This window comes from Poeciliopsis prolifica, unplaced genomic scaffold (genome assembly GCF_027474105.1).
Source record: "Poeciliopsis prolifica strain line A6 unplaced genomic scaffold, Auburn_PproV2 SCAFFOLD106, whole genome shotgun sequence".
Lineage (NCBI taxonomy): Eukaryota > Metazoa > Chordata > Actinopteri > Cyprinodontiformes > Poeciliidae > Poeciliopsis > Poeciliopsis prolifica.
This window is the reverse complement of record NW_026562481.1, coordinates 331,507-349,099: the sequence shown is the minus strand read 5'-3', so window position 1 is coordinate 349,099 and position 17,593 is coordinate 331,507. Positions and strand designations below refer to the sequence as shown.

At 45.0% G+C, this 17,593-nt stretch overlaps 1 protein-coding gene and 1 pseudogene across 1 annotated transcript; one reads left to right on the top strand and one right to left on the bottom strand.

Moving 5' to 3' along the window:
- Positions 1-7,465: 7,465 nt before the first annotated feature.
- LOC129354239 (early growth response protein 2b-like) lies at positions 7,466-8,750 on the top strand (annotated as a pseudogene).
- A 2,796-nt stretch (positions 8,751-11,546) lies between these two features.
- Positions 11,547-14,018, bottom strand: LOC129354244 (2-aminoethanethiol dioxygenase-like). The gene is given in 3 exon segments (XM_055023754.1): positions 11,547-13,422; positions 13,425-13,626; positions 13,708-14,018. Coding segments are annotated over 2 exon segments (756 nt in total). The 5' UTR covers positions 13,483-13,626; positions 13,708-14,018; the 3' UTR covers positions 11,547-12,724.
- Positions 14,019-17,593: the final 3,575 nt, after the last annotated feature.

Sequence of the window (17,593 nt, the reverse complement as noted above, 5' to 3'; positions counted from 1 at the left end):
GAACCAGAACCAGAACCAGAGCCAGAACCAGAACCAGAGCCAGAGGTAGAACCAGAACCAGAACCAGAACCAGAACCAGAACCAGAACCAGAACCAGAACCAGAGCCAGAACCAGAACCAGAGCCAGAGGTAGAACCAGAACCAGAACCAGAACCAGAACCAGAACCAGAGCCAGAGCCAGAGGTAGAACCAGAACCAGAACCAGAACCAGAACCAGAGGTAGAACCAGAGCCAGAACCAGAACCAGAACCAGAGCCAGAACCAGAACCAGAACCAGAGCCAGAACCAGAACCAGAACCAGAACCAGAACCAGAGCCAGAACCAGAACCAGAACCAGAGCCAGAACCAGAACCAGAACCAGAACCAGAACCAGAGCCAGAGGTAGAACCAGAACCAGAACCAGAACCAGAGCCAGAACCAGAGCCAGAACCAGAACCAGAACCAGAACCAGAACCAGAGCCAGAACCAGAACCAGAGCCAGAACCAGAACCAGAACCAGAGCCAGAACCAGAACCAGAGCCAGAGCCAGAACCAGAACCAGAGCCAGAACCAGAACCAGAACCAGAGCCAGAACCAGAGGTAGAACCAGAACCAGAACCAGAGCCAGAGCCAGAACCAGAGCCAGAGGTAGAACCAGAACCAGAACCAGAACCAGAGCCAGACCCAGAGCCAGAACCAGAACCAGAGCCAGAACCAGAGCCAGAGCTAGAACCAGAACCAGAGCCAGAACCAGAGCCAGAGGTAGAACCAGAACCAGAACCAGAACCAGAGGTAGAACCAGAACCAGAACCAGAACCAGAGGTAGAACCAGAACCAGAACCAGAGTAGAACCAGAACCAGAACCAGAACCAGAGCCAGAGGTAGAACCAGAACCAGAGGTAGAACCAGAACCAGAACCAGAACCAGAGCCAGAGGTAGAACCAGAGCCAGAACCAGAACCAGAACCAGAACCAGAGCCAGAACCAGAGCCAGAGCCAGAACCAGAACCAGAGCCAGAACCAGAACCAGAACCAGAGCCAGAACCAGAACCAGAACCAGAACCAGAGCCAGAACCAGAACCAGAACCAGAACCAGAGGTAGAACCAGAACCAGAACCAGAGCCAGAGGTAGAACCAGAACCAGAACCAGAACCAGAGCCAGAACCAGAGCCAGAGGTAGAACCAGAACCAGAACCAGAACTAGAGCCAGAGGTAGAACCAGAACCAGAACCAGAACCAGAACCAGAGCCAGAACCAGAGGTAGAACCAGAACCAGAACCAGAGCCAGAGGTAGAACCAGAACCAGAACCAGAACCAGAGCCAGAACCAGAGCCAGAGGTAGAACCAGAACCAGAACCAGAACCAGAGCCAGAGGTAGAACCAGAACCAGAACCAGAACCAGAACCAGAACCAGAACCAGAACTAGAGCGGTCTCCAGGTCGATCCAACTGCAGCAGATCTTTTATGTATCCTGGAAACGTTCTGCAGCTGATGGAAGGCCGACTTTGTAACTGTCTTTATGTGTCTGTGAAGGTCCAGACCCAGAGTTCTGAAGCTGTTCCCCAGCCATGACTCCTCCTCCTCCGTGCTCCACTGTTGGTATCTGGATCCTGGAATCGTTGTCAAACTCGGCTTTAACATCGTTTTTCAGGAAGATCTTGAGGTTTTTAGAAAATCAGTTTCTTTGCATTAATGCTACATCTGTGTCTCTGACTTCATATCAGCTCGAGTCAGAGTCTGCCGTCTGAGTCAGGATGACCTTTAAGGTTTTTGGAGACTTCTTTTAGCATACTGCAGCCTGCTTCCAGGGTGGATTTGCTTGAACTAGGCCAGGCCTGAAGGAAGATGGTGGATGTTTTCCGTCCAGCAGAAAGCAACGCCTCCAGGTTGCAGGAGGTTCTGTCCGCCTCATTTCCATAACTATTTTAACTGCGAGGGTGGCAGCAAACTGAGGTGGGAACGGCATTGTTCCCTCCCTCCCCACTCGTTCCCAGCCTCTCTGAGTCTTTTTGTGATCGGCAGCCCACTCAGGACCCGGATGGACCCTCTTTTCACCCCGTCCTGCCGGGCCGAGCCGCAGATCCAGAGATCCAGAGGAGCGGGTAACTTCTGGGCGACGAAGAGGAGCTCCTCGTCTTCCTCTCCTGAAGCCTTCGTCTTCTCCCAGGCGCCCAAAAGCGGTGAGTCCGGCCAGAGCCCATCTTTTCTCACGTTTGGGTCAGAAAACCTTCAAGTGGAGGAGAAAGAAAACGGCAGCAGGTTTCATCTCTGAGACTCTGAAACGAGATTCATTTGTTCTGAAATGTGCAGGAAAACATCAGAATCTGCAACGTTCAGTTTGGTGCAGAAAATGAAAAATGTAACCTGCAAGTTTGAGTTTTAGTTCATTTCTGCAACTTCATGGTGACTCTTTGGTTGGAAACACGAAGGAATGAATGAATGCTGCTCTCCGTGTTTTCAGGTCCATTAAAGCTGCAGAAATATTCAAACATGAAGCAGAAAAAGCAGAAAATCGTTTTCCTTCAGGAATATTTCCATCTGTAAATAAGCTGCTTTGTGTTTTCATCTGTTTCTTTGTTTCCCAAGTCATTTGGAATCAGTTTTGATCCTTTATCCTGAATGAAAAACGGAAATAAAAACATTCATTTATCATTTTTAGCTGCTTTTTCTCACAAAAAGACAAAAGGAGGAGATTTAGAAAACTCTGCATTTCAAAGACGGAAGTCAAAACTGGAACATTTTGAGTAAAAATTCTCCTCCAGTTTAATATCTCTGTAGTGAGAAGTGGATAAAATATAATAAAATGCATAAATTCTTCAGCCTTGGAGCTTTTTTAATTTCATGGAATGAAAGTTCAGGACAAAGCAGAAATGAAGCTCAAAACGCGACAGAATCAATATTTTGCATTTTCCTGCATTTTTTAAAAATGTGTTTTCATTTTTCTGTTACAGATTTAATAACTTACAGCTTTAAACGAAACTTTAAACTGCAAAGTTCCTGAAAAACATAAAATAGTTTTATTGGAGTTTAATTCAAAATCAGAAAAACAAGCAAATTATCTGTTAACCTCTATATTGTAACTATGATTAATAAATTATTATTATGTGACAAATAATCCAAACAAAAGTTTTTATACTTTGTTTTTTGAAAATATTTTTTATTCCTTTTTTGATCATCTTCATTAATTTGAAGCCTTTGTTCAAATTTGAGATGAAATCGTTGCTCTGATGTCTCAGCTGGAAGATTTAGATTTAAAATCCACTTTTAGTTCTTGATTTTTAAACCTTAATATGAATAAATGAAGTCCTGGAAATAATTTTAGTATTTAGTATTTGATTCAATAAAGAAAGTTCATTAAATGAAAACATTCATGCATAAATAAATTAAAGTTATTGAATTTGTTCCCTCATAAAAATGGGAGACTAAGAATTAAAAGAAGAATTTTTTAGGCTTTTTTACTTTTAATTGCTTCAAGTTTAAGGATCAGGAAATGCAGGAGGAAGACCACAGGCCATCTTCATCACTAAAGTTGTTTTATTGTTTGTTTTTTTATTCATTTCTGAGAAACGGATCAACGTCGAACGTTTTCCTTCAGCTTCTCTCAGATTACGCTTCTGCACAGAAATGTTAACATTTTCACATTCCTTTTAGTTTCAGTTTGGAGGAACAAAAATTTTACTTAAATTTAAAGATGATTTTCATGATGATTATTCACTTATTTTTGAAGTTTTTGTCAGTTTAATTCGGTTTAAACTGAAACATTTAAAAGTTTTATTCAAACTGCAAAATTCCAAGAAAGACAAAAGAAAATTGAAATGTTGAAGATTCTCAGTTAAAATTCACTTTCTAGTTCTTGGTTTTTAACATGTTTCACTGTAAAAATGGGGAATTTGAATTTCTGACATTAGTTTGCTGCAGAAACAGATTTATGTGAATATGAAGCTTTAAAACGCTTCATATGTTCGATCCTTTTACATTTGATCTGGAGATCCAGCTTTCAGTTCTTGGTTCTGCTTCACGGCGTCTTTAAAAACCCAAAGAGCCTTTTTTACCCTGCAGCTTTGAACGATTTTCAAATAAAACGATGCTAAAAGGATGAAAAATCATCAGTTATTCTCTGAAAATGAAACGTTTCATCATTAATGAAACTTTATTTGTAGGAATTTTCAGAGAAAATATGAAATATTTAGTTAATTATGGGGAAATGTTTTTTTTAATTTATTTAGTTGTTTATGATTAAATACAAACATGAAAAAGTGAATATTCCTCATATTTACTGGACTATAAAGCAGTAAAGGAAAACCTTCATGTTTTTCTGCTTTGTTCTTTTTTGTTTGGTTTAATTTATTCTTTTAGAGATGAAAATCTGAACTTTATCAACATAAAATAAGTTTATTTTATATATTCATGGTCTGGCAGTGGAAGGACGATCAAACAAAGTTTTAACTGCAGATATAAATTTATAAATAACAGATTTACAAAAAGACATTTTGACCAATTTCTAGAATAAAATGGAAAATGAGACAAAAAGTAAAAAAAATCAGAAAAAATATAGAAAACAAAATCTATATTTTAAAGGTTTTAAATCTATTGCATTAAAAACAAATTTTGTAAATAATGCATTAAATTACAAATATTATATTTTTATCTTATTTGCTGTTTTCCATGTTCATTTTGTTTCCAGATTCCTGCAGGGAAACTGGAAGCTTTCAGTGTTTAACTCAGTTTGATCTGCAGAGTTTCACTCGTTTGTTTTTCTGTTGGTTTAAAGTTTAAAGTGAAAAATGAAACTTATGTTGAAATTTAAACACTTAAAATCTCCTAGCTAAAGTAAAAACACTTTTGTTAAGAATATTTTGTGTTTTGGCTTCTTAAAACCAGAAGTTGTTCTGTTTCATCCACCAGAACTCCTCCGGTTCTTTGTTCTGACCCATCAGAACCATCAGAACCATCAGAACCAGAGTCTGTCCAGAGGTTAATAATCTGGGCCTGGTTCTGGTTCTGAAGCCTCTCATTCATGCAGATCCTCCAGTCTATGATCCGACCCCCAGCAGTCAATACTGTCACATGAATATGCAACCAGAGTCGATCGGCAACGATCCGACTCCACCAGGAATAATCCAGGAATAATCCAGGAATAATCCAGGAATAATCCAGGAAATCAAAACCAGCACTAAACCAGTTCATTCCCACAAACTGGGAGCAAACCAGAGCAATAATCCAGGTCTGAAGTGTAAACTGGAGCAGGTTTTCCCTCCACCGTGACTCACCGCCTCCTACAGCTCCGGCTTCGGCTCTGAACCCACGCAGGGAAGCTGCTTCTAAAAAAGGCCGGAACGACTTCAGACGACGGATCCGACCCACAAATAAGGATTTGTTTTCGTTTTATGAAGATTCAGATCTGCAGCGTCTTTTAAACTGGATGAAAACATCAGAATCTGGCAGTGAGAGCAAAACATGCAGGTTGAGATCAGATGGTAAAGAACTGGGAACAGTTTGAACACGAGGTCAAGCTGAGGCCTCAAAGGTCACGGCGGCTCGACAGCTGCTGCAGGTTCCACCTTAAAACCTGCGCTTTGCTGCGTTTCTGTCTGTTTTTCTGTTTGTAAAAATGTTAAAGGGGCAGCAGGCGGAGAGCTGCGGCCGAAGACGAAGACAAAGATCCATATTAACAAAAACCCCGAGATGACAGATGATTAATCGGCGCGGCGGGTTCTGCCGGGCCGCCGGACCCCCGGCTGACACCCAGAGCCGCTCCACACAAAACCACAAACCCCCCAGAGCCCCGGCGGCCCGCAGGAGCGTGGGCGAAGGGTGGACGCGGGCGCCGTCCCCACGGAGACGCGGAGAGCGGAAAATAAAGATGAGCTGCAGCAGAACCTGACAGGAACGGGAGAGCAGATCCAGTTTGTTTGCTGCAGAGCAACCGGAGTGTGTGGGAGGTTTACACGTCAGATCGGGTGTGTTTTCTGACTCCATTCACTGCACTGAGTGTGTGTGTGTGTGTGTGTGTGTGTATGTGTGCTGCTACCAAACCCCCATCTGCCACAGGGTGGGCGGCTCGCCACACAGCCACAATGCACAGCAACATTTTTGGATCTGTGGGCGTTGAAAGGCTGCAGAGTCTCCTGCTCTCAGATTCACACTGAACTGGAGACACCAGTTAAAATCTGAACAGTGCGGCGTGCCGATGTGGACAGACTCCTGAAATTTGATCTCCTAAAATGATAAAACAAGGAAACAATAAAAGTCCTCCAGTAGTGAAGCACGGCAGTGGCAGCATCATGCTATGGAAACCTGCAAGATTTTAGGTTTTTCTCTTTTTTGGTCATTTTTGTGTAATAAGCATTTATTCCATCTTGAAAACATGCAGTTTTGGTATTATGGGATGACTTCTAGATCAGGGTGTCCAAAGTGTGGCTCGGGGCCGTTTGTGGCCCTCAGAATGATGATGACGGCTCAGGATGAAGGTCCGGTGCGGTCAGTGGGACGTTCTGAGACGGCAAGGATGTAACTGGATCAGCTTCGAGATATTCAGTCAGATCTGGACTCCAGAACAGCACAGATCCATTGTAACAGGAAGAAACCTGCAACAGAACCAGAACCAGCACCAGAACCGGAGAGAAGAGAGAAGTTGTAGCTGCAGATGATTCAGGAGGAGAGCAGTAGGAGAAAACAGCAGAGGAAGAGTGGGCAGTTCCTCCAGCAGCCACTAGGGGAAACATTCTGGGAAAACCTTCAGACATGAAATGCAACAAACATCAAAGAGAACCGGAGCAAAATCAAACTGCAGCTTCAAATCATGATTTAATTTATTAATATAAAATATAAAAACCAACCAGTTCAGTTTCTAAAACATTTCTGGATTCAGATGAGTTTTTATCACAGCGATAGAAACTCATCGGAATCAGATTCAGGATGAAAACCTGTTAGATTAGACTTTGACTAGGCCACCTTAATTGTGGACTTTTGGCATGATGGTTGGATGGATAATCAGTTGGATGGATGATCAGATGGATGATCAGATGGATGGATGTCTCGGGCTTCAGCCGGCCTCCAGCCGCTCCCTGCCGCCGGTGTGTGGGCCCCGCTGGCCCCGCTCCGCTGGCTCCGCTCCGCCGGATAGCGGCCATATAAGCAGCCGGAGCTCCCGCCGCCTCACCGGAGGACCTTTTATGGAGACACCGCGGCCGGAATTCCGAATCCCGCATCTCATTTTCCCCTGAAGGAAATGGTGAACATGATGCGTGATGATGTTTGGGAATAAATAATAAATTCGTGACTGAAAGTCTCATTTTGATCTCCACGCTTTGATCTTTTGATTTGTAATAATCGCCTCATCGCGGCTCCGCTGCACTATTTCTGGAGTTCCCTCATTTTTTTAAGGCCAAGTCCATATTTGGTCAGTGACGTCAAGGGACACCCAGAGAGCCCCTTTATAAGCGTCGTGAGCCGCGTGGGAGCCGTTAAAACGAGCAGAGGCGGAGAGAGGAGCGGGGTTAGCGGCAGCATGAGGGGAACCGCCGAGAGCCGCTAGCGGCGCCGCGGGACACGGTGTTAGGAACCAGGCTGAAGATCCTCGGCATGAGCGCGAAGGTTCTGCTGGAGGGAGTTTCTGCGTCTCTGAGCGGTGGCGGACACGGCGGAGGGGCGGCTGACCGTATTCAAGGAGGAGCCGGTGGGAGAGGAGGATGGAGGCGGTGAGCTGACGCACCTGGCTGCGGCAGAGCGCCTCAGCTGCTGAGCTTAACGCCTCTTTTCTGTGTTTTCCAGGTGAGCTGCTGTTCCAGGGGAGGAGCTCACCTGAGCTGCAGACCCACGGAGATCTGGCGCAGTACGCGGCCACTTTACGCACGTTCACCGGGCGGTTCTCCGTGGACTCCAGGGGGGCAGGAGCGCCGTGGGCACCGGGAGACCCCGTCAACGTGGTCAGCGCTGACATCTCCGCAGCCGCGCCGGAGCCCGGGTCCGCGCCGGATATTTACGCACCTGGAGGAGGAGGCGGCATGGCGCACGGCCCCGGACATCAGCCACATGTACGCGCACCCCCACCCCGCCCCGTCCTACTCCTGCAGCGGGGAGATGTACCAGGACCAGTCCGCCTCGGGATACCTGGCGCCGCCCACCTGCTCCGGGTCCTACCACCCCCCACAGCACTACAGTTCCGCACCCAAACCCGGCGCGGACGGCCCCGCGCTGCTGTCCATCATGCCCGAGTACGGCGGCTTCTACCAGCAGAGCTGCCAGCGGGACCTCCAGTCGGCCTTCCCGGACCGGAAGTCTCTCCCGTACCCGCTGGACCCGCTCAGGGTGCCGCCGCCGCTCACGCCGCTCAACACCATCAGGAACTTTACGCTGGCCGCGCCACCCGCGGCCGTGGAGGGCCCGATGTCCGCAGCGTTCTCCACCCACCAGAACCTCCCGCTCAGGCCCATCCTGAGACCCCGGAAGTACCCGAACCGGCCGAGCAAGACGCCGGTCCACCAGCGGCCGTACCCGTGCCCCGCGAGAGCTGCGACCGGCGCTTCTCCCGGTCCGACGAGCTGAGCCGACACCTGCGCATCCACACCGGCCACAAGCCCTTCCAGTGCCGCATCTGCATGCGCAACTTCAGCCGCAGCGACCACCTCACCACGCACATCCGCACGCACACCGGGGAGAAACCGTTCTCCTGCGAACAGTGCGGGAGGAAGTTTTGCACGCAGCGATGAGCGGCGGCGGCACATGAAGATCCACCTGCGGCAGAAGGAGAAAAGATCCTCCGCCTCCTAATGATCTCACAGAAAATGTCGTTTTTTGCTAAAATCATCTCGTTATTTATGAACTTGATCTGCAAAGTGAGCAGAAAGTTTAGTTTATGACAGAATAGATTGAGCAGCTAGAAGAGACTCGGGTTCTGGTCCAGGACCTTCCTGTCTGGGTTCTGATGCTCAGGGATCCAAACAGCCCAGACTGGACACATCATCCTCCAGCAGCTCAGGTGGTTCAGCCTCTGGATGCTGAATGTTTCAGTTCTTTGCTCAGGAAGGGAACTGGAAGGATGATCCGACTCCACGTTTTACCTGATGAATGTAGAAGTCAGAGTCCAAACAGAGTTCTTATGCAAACGTGACGAGCACTAAAGCAGCTTCTTGTTGATGATGCAAATAAATGTTGGTTTTTTGTTCAGGAGGTTCTGGTGATTTGTTGTTTCTGAACCAAAACCGATTTGGTTCTGGTTGCACTGGGGGGAAACCAGAGACAACTGGACCCGGTCCATCACTCAGCATGGGGCCTTCAGGGTAACAGATGGAAACTGGGCTTACAGATCACTGATGAGTAATTTTAGAGAAAGTTTACACCGTAGAGGACATCTGGGGTATCTACAGTGCATGTTCAGACAGGTACTGAAGTGTTTCCTGTACTGTCCAGGTACAGGAAACACATCAGCAGTGAAATGCAGAGAATGATGAGAGTCTGAACAGTCTGAGGTGGATCTGCTCAGCACCAGGATGCAGTTCCTGCTGCAGAACATGAACAAAAGAAAAAGGAAAATGTTCCATGTTTTATCTCTTTTTCCAGTTCGCCCCCGTTTTTAATGCTGCTCTGAGCAAACGCCCAGATGGTTCCTATCAGAGACATGGGTTCAGTACCTTCTGGTGGTCTGAACGTAAAGGGGTTTATTCACATTGTGATTCTAGATACCAGGATACCTGCAGGGTAAAATAACTCATGTTTCTAACTACTGACCTCCACCGCTCAGGTGTTGAGCTCCAGTCCCCCAGTCCTCTAGTCCTCCGGTCCTCCAGTCCCCCAGTCCTCCAGTCCTCTAGTCCCCCAGTCCTCCAGTCCCCCAGTCCTCCAATGCTCCAGTCCCCCAGTCCTCCAGTCCCCCAGTCCTCTAGTCCTCCAGTCCCCCAGTCCTCCAGTCCCCCAGTCCTCCGGTCCCCCAGTCCTCCAGTCCCCCAGTCCTCCAGTCCCCCAGTCCTCCAGTCCCCCAATGCTCCAGTCCCCCAGTCCTCTAGTCCTCCAGTCCCCCGTCCTCTAGTCCTCCAGTCCCCCAGTCCTCCAGTCCTCTAGTCCTCCAGTCCCCCAGTCCTCCAGACCCCAGTCCTCCAGTCCCCCAGTCCCCCAGTCCTCCAGTCCCCCAGTCCTCCAGTCCCCCAGTCCTCTAGTCCTCCAGTCCTCTAGTCCCCCAATGCTCCAGTCCCCCAGTCCTCCAGTCCCCCCCAGTCCTCCAGTCCCCCAATGCTCCAGTCCCCAGTCCTCCAGTCCTCTAGTCCTCCAGTCCTCCAGACCCCCAGTCCTCTAGTCCTCCCAATCCTCTAGTCCCCAAGTGGAACCTACTGGTTGCTGTTTCTTCCTGAATCTCTGCTTGTGTAGATCTTCCTGGACAGATGAGGTATTTGCAGGTATCATAGTGTGAAAGTCCCAGTCAGTGAACAGTCTGTAGACGACTTACCAGATGAGTAGAGAAGGCGTCATGGTGGAGGCAGTCTGCCGCTTCCTCACTGAACGCTGATCATGAACTACAGGAAGCTTGCAGGCATCTGAATGTCTGAGCTTCACTATCAGCTCAGAAAGTCACACTCAGCCCTGCATGTTCCTGCAGTTTGAACACAGTGAACAGTTACGGCCTTGCTTCCGCTCAGCGGTGTGGCACCGGCTGGTGCGGTTCGGTACAGGAGAGACTCACAGAGTGAATGGAGGAAAACCCAACAACTTAATGTTGCACCATATCTGGTGACAAACAGGCAGAGGTTCACAGTCCTGAGGGACGTTTCAGATGTCTGCCTGGTCCACTGAATCAACAGCCTGAACCTGAAGATCTCCAGAGTTCTATTAGTAGAACTAATATTAGTTCTATTAGTAGAACTAATATTAGTTCTAATGTTAGTTATCCTGTAAGAGACCCGTTTACAGCCTGGACAAGAACACCCTGCAGGTTTTCAGTTTAGATTAAGACTTGAACTGAAATCATAAATCAAATCACTAAAAAACCCATTTTCTGACGGAACAACACTCAGAGGAAAATATTTTTAACTGTATTAAAAATATTTTTCACTGAGAATAAAGAGCAGCTTCAGCCGGTTCAAATTCTGTGAAAAAAAACTGAGCAAATTTTGGTAACTTTATTCAAAATGAATCATCAGATCAGCTTCACACCGAACTGATGGAGAGCAGAAGAAAAGCTGAGGCTGTTTCTACATGTCAATGTTAGATTTTCCTGTTCTGCTTTTATTTGAGTTTTTAGGATCTAAATCGGGCAAAAACTTATTTTATGATGAATTTTAGCTGCTTAAAGCCCTGACGGGATTTTTATGAGGGCAGATTTCAAATGTCTCGGTGATTTATAATCAAAGTTTTGATCCACTTCCCTAAATGGGGAACAGCTGCAGAAAAATCTCTTCAATCTGTTCATCAAATATTGATCAAACAACATAAGTCTGTCAGTTATCAACTCATTCATCTGCTTCCTGTTCCCTCCTCCGCCACACGGTGGCAGCAGCGACCTCTCACATCATTTAGTGAACTTTGAAAACTGGACTTTTTATTTGTTCTGCACAGCTTAAAACCATGAGACCGAACCATGTAGATTACTTTTATTTAACCTGCAGATCCACAAAACGACCCCAGCAGAATCTCAAAGGTTTGATTTAATGCAGCAAACATCACATCCAGGTTCCCTGAGAATCTCAGAGAGAAAAACCGCAGAGTCCAGACGACGGGAGAAATCTGGACTTTCTTTCTGCGGCTGAACGCAGGAAGACGAGTCGGCGGCTACAGATTACTTGATGCAAAGCTGCATCCTTCATGCAAACCCCAGAATGAACAGAAACCAATCAGACAGACGGATAAATCAGAGCGCAAACTGCAGAGAGCAGGATGTTCGTGATGCCAGAAGGAAAACTGATGTTAATTCATCTCTCCTGGTCTGAAAATGTTCAATTACAGAGCAGCAAATGTCTCCTCTGGTGTGTTGTTTAATTATTACTAAAAATAAAGCGTGTCATAAAGTCCAGCTCTGGAGCAGCAGATTAATGACTGACGGCCTGCAGGAAAATCACATTCTGAGTCAGTTTCATTTGAACAATAGAACCACTTTACAACGAGGCTCCTGTTTACAGATGGCTGAGAAATATTTCATAGATATGTTAATTACTATCTATAAACCATTAATTACAGGCAATAAGGAGAAAAAGTGCCCTTAATATATCTAATCTAGTTATTATACTAAACATTTCAGACATAAATCCTTTGCACAATAAGCATTTATAGATGTTTTATTTAGCATGCAGTCTCAAATTCACCCTCAACAATAAACAGTTATTAATGACTCTTTTAGTGTTTATAAAGTTTCTATTAGAGGTGCAGAAAAAAATGATTCTGTAGAGAATCGCAATGATGAATCGATCCAAAAGCTCAGGAATCATTTTCAGTCCATTTATTTTAAATTATATTATGAATAATTTATATTTTTGTTTTGACTTGTGACAAAAGAATTTTATGCACAAAAATCTTTATGTTTAAATATAAACAGGTGGATTTGGTATGTGATCTTTAATCGTATTTGTTTCAATCAGTTATCGACTCAAACGGATCGATTCATTTGAAAGTCGCTTAGAATCGAATCCTAAAAATCGGAATGAATCTCTAAAGTATTTATCAGCCATTGTCTGTAAGGGGAGCTTTATTCTGAAGTGGAACGAGTGTGGCCCGGTTCGGACCGGGCGCAGGTCCATTTGACCCGGTCCGGTCCGGGCGGATCACAGGTGGACCTCCGGGCCGGGGTACGGCTCCCCTCCGCACCAGAAGTGGGGCGGCTGGGAGACCTCCATGAGCCACACTTCCTTCTCTTTGCCGTCCGCGGAGTTCGGTTCCGAACTGGTCAGAACCTGGTAGTAGTGGCAGTCCCTGCCGTCGTCCGGGTCGTACGGCGGGGCCAGAATATCCATGAACGCCGTCGGCCCGTCCACCGCGTCGATCTGGTGAAGGTTGTCCCGGTCCGGGGAGAGGACGCAGGGCCCGCTCTCCTCGGTGTATTCGGCGGAGGAGCGCAGCACGGAGCGCCGCAGAGCGCCCATCTGCGCCGGGGACAGCGGCGGCGGCGCCGTCCCGCCGCCGTGCCGCTCCAGCCGGTCGAAGCAGCTGATCCTGACCTTCCCGTAGAGGACTTTGAGCACGCCGTGCATGCCCGGGTGGTCGTGCAGCGGGATGGAGGCGCCGCTCTTCAGCAGGAATACCCCCATGCTGAACTGGTCCGTCTCGCAGATGTGCATGTAGGTGACCGGCGGCACTCCGTGGTGGTACGGGTTCGGCCGCGGCGCGCTGTCCTCGGCTCTCCGCGGGACGAGCTTCAGGTCCGCCGCTCGGACTTCCGTCATCAGGCTCTTCAGCTTACCGTGGTTCTCCACGAAGGTCTTTCCGCTCTCCTCCCCGAGTCCCGGCGGGTTCCTGAAGGTGAGCAGAGCTGGCGGGCTATTCTCTGGACGATGGAAGTCATGGTGCTGTCGCCTGGCATCATCCCGGATCAGGAGCTCAGCTGCCCGGGTCCGCTGCCTGCGGTTAGCCGTAGCTCCTCAGCTAGCTTCAAAGATAGTTTATTGACAAGACGCTCCACTCCGCTGTCCAACCGCTTCGAACTGAAAGATCTTTGCTCGGCGCCGAACTGTTTAAAATTATTTTACAAAATTAAAAGTAAACAAGTTTCAGTCGAAGCATTAAATATTTAAACGGAATATTGACTTACAATGAATAAACATCTATAATAATCTATGTATTCCACGTCCTGTTGTTCGTTTAGTCGCTTTGTTATTTTAAAAACACATCAATGTTTAAATGTTCGCAAAAAATTACCAACTTCATAATAATTTCTAAATCTGTAACCTTTAGGCAGAAAATCTGAATTTAACCGTCACTTCGTTTCACTTCCAAACCCCATTTTTCAATAACTGTCAAACACGTCCGCACCAGCGGCGCGACCGCACTGAATCATGGGAGATGTAGTTACTGTTTACATAAAAAAAATCTCTACTTTCTGGTCACATAATAAAATTAACTTGAAATACTGATAGAAGACTTAATACAGTTTTATTACTTTATTTAAAAATGACTAAATGATTACAGTCGATATATTTGCTAGTTTGAGATTTTGATCTTCCGAAAGGACAAACTACATTTCCCAACATGCCACAGAAGGTGTAGCGATAACCAGGCAGAGAAAACAGGCTGTTTATGTCAAACTGTGTCAAGTTGGATGTTTATGGATCAAAAACTGAAACAAAAGGCGATTAACAGACCTGAAGATCCAATTAAACTGGTTTCATCTGTTGTCTAATTTCAGGGACTTTTTTATACAGAAACCATAAAATATGAGATTCTACAGGGAGAGATGATCATACAACACATAACTGCAAGGATTTAGAAAAACAAGAGTTGGATCCACATGGTAGAATTTATTAAAATTGTTTCTGACCAACAAGGCTTGAAAACTCCACAATTTGTTGAAATCTGCAAAGAAATGTTACTGAAAGTCAGGGGATCAGCGACCTTTGCAACTTTCAGTCCTTTAAACTGAATTTATGTGGAGCTGCAACTCCACTCTTCAAAATAAAATAATCTGTTATAGAACCAACTAAAGGAAATTTGTTCCATTTTTCACTTGTAAAAAACAGCGACTTGTATTTTTAACCTGAACAAATAGTCCTTGCTAGTAGTGTCAGACAGTCTTTGTGCAAATATTTTGCAGAAGGTGAATGAAAATGTTTAACTTTTATAAACATATCTAACTTCTTCAGCCTTGACAAGAAGTCCTTTCAGCTCCACATTGATTATCATGACTCAGGTTTCCACAACATTTTCAGAGCCTTTCCCAACACGTATAAACAACCACAGATTACAAGATCACCAGTTAAAGAAACTGTTCAGCAAAAGCATCAAGTTTTTTCAGCATATTGAAAAATCCCCTTCAGATTGAAGGAAATGTTCATTGACCTTCTTGCCCTCTGTTCACCTGATTTCAAACCAAACCAGGGGACGATAACGTTTCCTCTACTGATCAATCTTTCAATTGATTTTAAAGCTCAGCTTTTTTTTGTGATCTTCAATAATGCAGCACAAAAGCAAAACTAACTGGAGAGAAAACATGTTTTCAAAAGATCAAGTTGTAAAAAGATCAAATCCCACATGCTTAACAAAACTAAATGCTTATATTTAATAGTTTTAACACTAAATACGCCCTAATATACGTCACACACAGCAGAAAGCGTCTTAGCTCTACCTTAGCAGCTAATATTTATTGTCTCAGTTCCTGGCAGTCGCAGCTCAGCCAATCTAAGAAAAATGAATGGCGCTCCTGAATTGGCTGCTTTGCAAACATCTGCTAATAAAGTAGCATAAAGCCAAGACATGCCGAGCTGCGTTTTATTTTGAAGATTTTAGATATGCTCTGTGAGAAAAAAATCAGCAGATAGAAATTTTCCTCAGATTCAAACGGCTGCACAAATTAGCACAAACATAGATCTGTCTTCCCAGACGCTAAACTCAGTCACTGCTTCCAACAAAATCAGTGTCACTGACTGTAAATAGTGTTTTATAGCACAAATAAAACACTAAAGAAACCTGTCCACTTATTCCTTTGGATCAGAATGTGCCATCCTTAAAACCTACACACTATGTTCAAATGTGTTTACAGTACAATATGGTATTCTTTATTCTTATTTATGTATTTAATATTTTTATCTTCGTGTGAATCTACTTGCCTTGATCGCCTGTCACTGTTGGACTCTTCCCTCCTTTGGGACAACAAAGGTCATTTCTATAAAAAATTATATTTGGAGAGTTTTGTTCCAGATAAAAATTAGGCAGCAGTCCATTTAAACTGGCACTTCATGTCACATAACAGAAAAGCACAGGCCTGTATTTCCAAATATATATGAATATTATTTTACACCTCCAATAAGAGGATCCGCGACCCGTTTCACACCAGAACCGGATGTATGAACCACATGCTTCGCTTTTCCCACACATGAAGGACAAGGAAGCACCTCAGCCATGATGTCAGATTCCCATCAGTGGTTTTTCCTCTGAAAATAACAGAATATGAATACATTAATAAAGCACAGATTAATCGGCCTGATTTTTCTTAACTTTGGGAAATTAGAGATCAGCTGATTAAATGATCTGATCAACTTCTGCAAAGTTCTGAAAATCAGCCAGTTTCCTTTTTCTCTGCTGCCGACTTGTCGCTACATTTAGCCTCTTTGGCACAAAAACATCAACATGGACCAAAGTCAATATCAGTAGGTCGGCTATTTATTGATCACCGGTTGGTCAGAAACTGCAGTCGGTGCATCAGAAGCTTGAAGAAAATGGAGGATCTGTGGACAAAGAAGAAACTAAATATTTATAAATGAATGAGTTGTGTTGGAATAATTGTATGTAAGTTATCCCATGTATTGTTTTTCTTACTATGTATGTTGGAATGCTGTAAAACTGTTACTGTGAAGATTAACTACTTATTCTGTTTGATGTCCAGAACAAGATTATCACGTACAAGATAATTGTGTTACATAGAAGAAGAGGCAATCACAATATACATTATCAAAGTACTGTCTTTGCATCTCCTGAGGTTACAGTTTGTTTGTTGTCTCTGGGGTCATAAAGTTCAGTTCCTGAGACTTTGGGTTGTATGCAAACGACCCATTCTTCCTATCAGGCTGGATGTTGCCTGGCCATCCGAGGTGAGAGAATCATCGCTTCAAAGATAAAAGAAACACAAATCGATCCCAGGGGCATTGTATTCTCCTGGTCTTTGTATTTGTATTTGTATCTAACACTTAGTTGGGAATTGAGAACTGGCACTGTAGCTGTGTGATGAATTGTTTACCCAACGCCTTTTTAGAGCTACAGTGTCCTTGTGTAACCAGGGACCTAAGGAAATAAAAGGCGTTGAGAGCCAAGACGTACTCAGAGTGAGTTGGAGATTGTAACTGATGTACGTCTCTGGGGCACTCTCCTCGCGAGTAAAACTTAACTGATGTGTTCTGTCTTTCTTTCCAGGTAGTGTTTTACTAATGTTAGGGGTTTAGACCTGACATTAAATTGGTCCTTCGCCGGAGTCCCGAAACCCTAAGGATTCCAGCGGATGAGCGAGATCCAGGAAAAGCCTGTGGCCACAGCACTAAGACCCTTTCCGGGACTGGTCCTTTCTCACAGGCTGGGATCCGAGGGGTTGGCGGACATCCAGGGGAAGACTGACACATATCAGTGAGTAGATTTTATTTTAAAAAGAAGTGGTGAATGATTGATATTGCAATAAAATAGAGAATAAGAAGTGAAGAAATAAATAAAATAGAGAATAAGAAGTGAAGAAATAAAACCCTGACAATTCTAGACACTATCAGGTAACTTAAAACAAGCAGTTAAATTCCGTGAGGACGGCGGAGTCCTTTACTCATAGAAGTAATTAAAGTCCGTGGGATGACGGAGTCCCCTGCTTGAAGAAAAAAGAGTGAAGAAAGAAAAGAGTGATAAAAAAAATAAAAGAAGAAAAAAAATAATAATAAATCATAAAAAAACTAGAAAATAATGCTTTGTAAACCTTACCTAGCTGGAGGTTTTGTAAAGCCCTACTG